The 5,000-nt window shown below is 45.9% G+C and overlaps 1 protein-coding gene across 1 annotated transcript in view; it reads right to left on the bottom strand.

Moving 5' to 3' along the window:
• mrpl23 (mitochondrial ribosomal protein L23) overlaps positions 1-5,000 on the bottom strand; it is an 89,607-nt gene that overhangs the window by 52,743 nt on the left and 31,864 nt on the right. Inside the window, exon 3 of the mRNA XM_080737814.1 lies at positions 3,467-3,549. Coding sequence (XP_080593940.1) covers positions 3,467-3,549 — 83 coding nt within the window. The remainder of the gene's footprint in view (positions 1-3,466; positions 3,550-5,000) is intronic.

Below are 5,000 nucleotides of genomic sequence, written 5' to 3'. Positions count from 1 at the left end.
GCCGTCTTTTACGCTGCCAATGGAGTGGAACTCCTGACGCAGGCAGGGATACCTACTCTGACGCACCTCGAGAAACGCCAGGGGCCCCGGAGTCTCTCGCCTTCTTTTCTCCTTCTCTCCCTCTCTCTCTCCCTCTCTCCATCGTTCACTTGCTTTCTTCCCTCCCGAGGGGCTTTCCTTTTCCCCGAGCTTTTAAAGACACAACCCTAATAAACACAGCCTTAATGGGTCCTGCACCATGTAACAGGGCTAGGCGCCTCTCGCCCTCCACTCCCCGCCCCGCCCCGCATCTCTCACGTCTCTCTCTCTCTCTCTCTCCAGAGTTAGAGGGGGCTCCTCATGGCCCTTCAAGGCCCCAAACTGAGTGGGCTCGTGCCTGGCTCGTCCAGCCCGTCCCTCTCCTCCTCACGCAGACACCCCCTGTCCCCTCTCTCTCTCTCTCTCTCTCCCTCACTGCTCTTCCATGAGCTTGCAAATTCCTAGCCGTGTAAAAGAGCCCTGCGAAAAAGCCCTGTGCAAAAACCCAAACCGTTTCCTCCATCGTAAAAAAAGCCAAGAGGATCATTTAGTCGATGACATAACACGGGCCAAGCTCTATGATCATCCCCCAACTGTTAAAAAGAAAGGGGAGGGGAGGTTGGGGGGGGGGCTGTAGGTTGTGTAACTGTGTTTTGCCCACTCCGGCCCTGAAGCCATACATTAAAGTAAGTACCATATCGTCATTGTCGGGTGAAAACCTTGTATGTCCAAAACCGTTCGTTTTGCATTCATCCTTTTAAAACTGATCTAAACTAGTCAAAACAGACGATCTACAAGCACACAACGCCTCGCACCGCGAGGTGTTGTGTGCTTGTAGATCTGCTGTTTTCACTACTTTTGTGCAACAGCCTTGTACGATGAAGCAGGACTTTGCTTTGCGAAAGAACATACAAATTTGAAACTTGGAGATACGAGGTTTCCACCCGACAACGACAATATGCATGTGTGGAGAGAGAGTGTGGAGTGTCCCGGGACGTTTGGAGGTCAGAGTGCTAGAGCAAGCAGATTGTCAGATAAGCAGCTGTGTGTGTGTTTGGGGAGGGGGGGGTGGTGGTGGTGAAGGGCGGGGGCCCGGGGTCAGGCACGCTAACCACCGCCAGCCACGGCTAGCCTCCTCGAAGACACGGCCGCTGCTGCGCGTCAATGGCAAAGCTGGCTAGCTCGAGTGCTAAATTAGCCGGTAGCCGCTGACGCCTGCTGGTGCAGTGGTGCGTGGCCTCTTGGCAGAATTAATTTGACATCGCGCAGCTTAAAAACGTGCTCCCATCTGGAGACCGCGCTGGAGGCTCAGCCCTGGTTTAATCTCAAACACGCCGGGTTCGATTCCCGGGGCTCAAGACCGGCGCTGTGCTTCATCCGCGCTCTCTATCCCAGTGGTTCTCGACCTGTGGGTCGGGACCCCCAGGGGGTCCCCAAATTATTTTTGGAAGGTCCCCAGATGAGTAACCTAATGCGCAACGTTGTTTTCTCTCTCAACAGTAAACAAACCACCATAAGTGTATAGAGGGTATCTGCACATTTCTAAAGTGACAACTTAAGGACTTTTTAATACCTCAAAAATGACAAATTAAAAGTTGGCCAAATTGTCAAATATTAGAGGCAGAAATTGTGAAAATAGTTGCGAGGCGTTGTGAGCATGTAGATCTGCTATTTTCACAATAGAACCGTGTTATACAAAATGTATAACACGGAACCACTGCTCTATCCTCTCATCACTGTCATACCTCAGTAAAAAACTGTGCCAAGTGCCAAGCAAAGAAATTACTCTTGGTGCTTTCAGCAAAAACTAAAACTAAATAAATGAAGTGGTTGTCTTGTAGTCTCACGTCTATGAGTTTACCAGCAATATTCCAGCGTTTGCATCTTAACCAACCTGTAAAAGGTTTGTGTCAAAGCCAAACGGATGGCGTGGTAAGGTGGTATGGTAATAAATAATCACTCACCGTAGGTACTCTCAATGTACTAGTTTTTATTTCAGTACTATGCCCTTCCTTGTTGAGGAAGACAGCGAAGCTCTGATGGACACTGGTGGCATACTCATGCCTCTGTCAGTACAACAGCTGCCTGTGTGTGTGTGTGTGTGTGTGTGTGTGTATTTTATTTTTATTTAACCTTTATTTAACCAGTAAAAACACATTGAGACACAGTCTCTTTTACAAGTGGGAACTGGCCATGAGGCAGAAATAAAAATGACACTGTCTTTGCTGCAAACACAAGTAGAGCTGTCTTCGACTCAGGATTCATCAAGTCGACTCGAGTCGCGGGGGTTATTCCGACACGAAAAAAAAAAGAAAAAGGTGGTGCTGCAGTGACTGGAGTGGAGACGCAACGCATTGATAGAAAGTAGCGCCCAGTACAACAGCTGTTATAAACCACATATGATTGGTGGATTCTCTGCTTTGAAAACTGCCTGATTGTAATGATTTTATGCCTCTCCAAGGCTAAAGGAACAGGGCTAAAGCGCTAGCATGCTAACGATTTAGCCCCGTTCCTTCAGGAGGAAAAACAACAACAAACGTTGGCTAAAAGTAACAATTATGTAACATCACTGCGTCGATGCAGAACGGCACACGGCTGCATCGCAATGCAAGCAAATTGTCTTAATCTAAAACTTTTTAAGAAGTCCTCTACTCCACCACAGTACACAGCCTGAGAACACCACCACAGTGCCACACTCAGCGGCAGTGAGTGAAGTGTATCGAGAGGCTGCTTCTTGGCTGCTCTAGCTGCAAAAAGTAGAATAAAACACTTCGACGCATTTCCTCTCAAAGCGGTTAGCTTCAAAATAAGAGCCTCCTGTAATATGACCAAGGCAACTTTCAAGTCACGTGAACTGGTTTTATTTTTAAGTCTAGTACAAGTAGTAGGAAGTATGGACAATGGACAATTGGCGTCGATTCCGGGGGCTTAAAATGGCGCGCAGATTCGTAGAATTTTAGAAGACAGCCCTACATACAAGACACCAACAACAAAAATAGAACATCCATGATACATCACAAATACCTAATAACTCCAAGGTAATACACTTTACACAATATAAAAGCGAGTTTATGTGTACTAGTTTTAGTGTGTGTGTGTGTGTGTGTGTGTGTGTGTGTGTGTGTGTGTGTGTGTGTGTGTGTGTGTGTGTGTGTGTGTGTGTCAGATTCGTTAACGGTTACCTTTAACTATTCCTACAGGGGGTTTCAAATGGTCCCTTAGAGAAGGGTCAGGGACCACCATAACTCTTGAGAGTTATGGTGGTCCCTGAAATTAAAAAGTTTGATCAGATTGTATACACAGAGTAGCAGCTCAGACAGTGTAGATAAAAATGGTTCTGGAAACGGTTCCAAATGTGATGGAACCGATTCCGGTTCCTCAATGTTGGATCCGGTTCCTTGTGTTCCAGATCCCAACCCTATGTGTGCGTGCAGGGCTAAACACTCACCGTACTGGATCCGCGTGCGGACGGCTCCCACGGGAACGTTGTAGATCTTCTCCAGGTAGTTCCTCACGTCACACTTGGTCATTCTGTCCAGTCCAGACGTGCCCAGAGGGAGACGGAGACGCACACATACAGAGAGAGAGAGAGCGGACGGAAGCACAGAGAAGAGAAAACATGTGAGCCAGAGGGAGAAAAAAAGAGGACAACAGGAGTTATGGGATAGCGTCCAGCAAATGCCGTCCGTCCGTCCACCCGTTTGTGCGTGTGTGCGTGCATGTGAGTGTGTTTGTATCAGGACTAAATAGCTGGACCGCTTGCAGCACATAACTCCAAGTTCACTTCATTGACACAGGAATGATATATGTTATGGCCAAACTGACAAGACACTCCCCCATAAACTATGTTATTATTTGCCCAGCTGTAAACTGACAGAGAGCACTCCCTATATATATATATATATATATATATATATATATATATATATATATATATATATATATATATAAAATAAATAGGTGGGCAACGTTTTTTTTTTTTTATCGTGATTAATCGCACTCCAATCCTGGAGTTAAGCTGGTTGCACACTGCTGCGTTTTTCGTTGCGAAATGCGTTTTTCAGGGCAAGGAGAGAGAGCGAGATAGAGAGAGCAAGGGACCGTGTGGTGCGCGAAACGGGCGGCAGTGTGCAAACGTGACTGACATAACGTGAGGTTGATTTTTTATTTGCGTGCTCCGAAATTCACTCCGATATTCGGCCCGAAAAACGCAGCAGTGTGCAATCACCTTTAATCGTGATGAATCGCGTTTAAAATGGCTCATTTGAATTCTGACGAAGGCATTCAAAATATGTGTGTGCTACAAAGAAAATGACCAGAAGTGAGTCTTTGAGAACGGGTTTCTGTTTATTGAATTAAAAATGAAGCTCTGTGATGTTTTGCGTATAGGTGGTACCTGAGACTCGAGGTACTCCTACACAGTGGCGTCCCTGAAAATCGCAGAAAAAAGTGCTCCCCTGCGAGGAGGGGGGTGGGGGCCTTTTTGCAAATGATGATGGAGTTATATCTGTCCTTCATTCAATGTTATATGAGATACATAAAGGTTTTCTGTGTAAATAAGCCGAAAAGCTTACTGGGATCTCCTTTTAGTTGACCTTGTACCAGTGAACTGTACTGTCATGAAACTTCTTCCTATGCAAACTTCTAATAAAGTCAATCAATCAATCAATCTCTCTGGAAGAAGTTGCACATGACTTCTGCAGCCGAACTGAGGCGCTCCAACACGACCACTCTGAAAAGCTAAATGCTGGGTGCAGTAAATGTATTTTTTCTGCATACAGCCCAATGAGCCCATAATATTAACAGATACATGTTTGCTCCAAACATTATAATATAATATAATTATGTTTTACAGTGTGCTCAATCCAATGTCCCGTTTTTGCGGTGGTCAGAACGTGAAGGCACAACGTTATCTTTTTACAGTGAATAGCCTACTTTGTGCTTCCTTGGAGAGCTGCTTTACAATCTTTTCTTTATTGCAC

The sequence above is a fragment of the Nannobrachium achirus genome, assembly GCF_963921795.1.
Source record: "Nannobrachium achirus genome assembly, chromosome: 11".
Lineage (NCBI taxonomy): Eukaryota > Metazoa > Chordata > Actinopteri > Myctophiformes > Myctophidae > Nannobrachium > Nannobrachium achirus.
The sequence above is the reverse complement of the archived record's forward strand: the minus strand, read 5'-3'. Positions and strand labels throughout refer to the sequence as shown.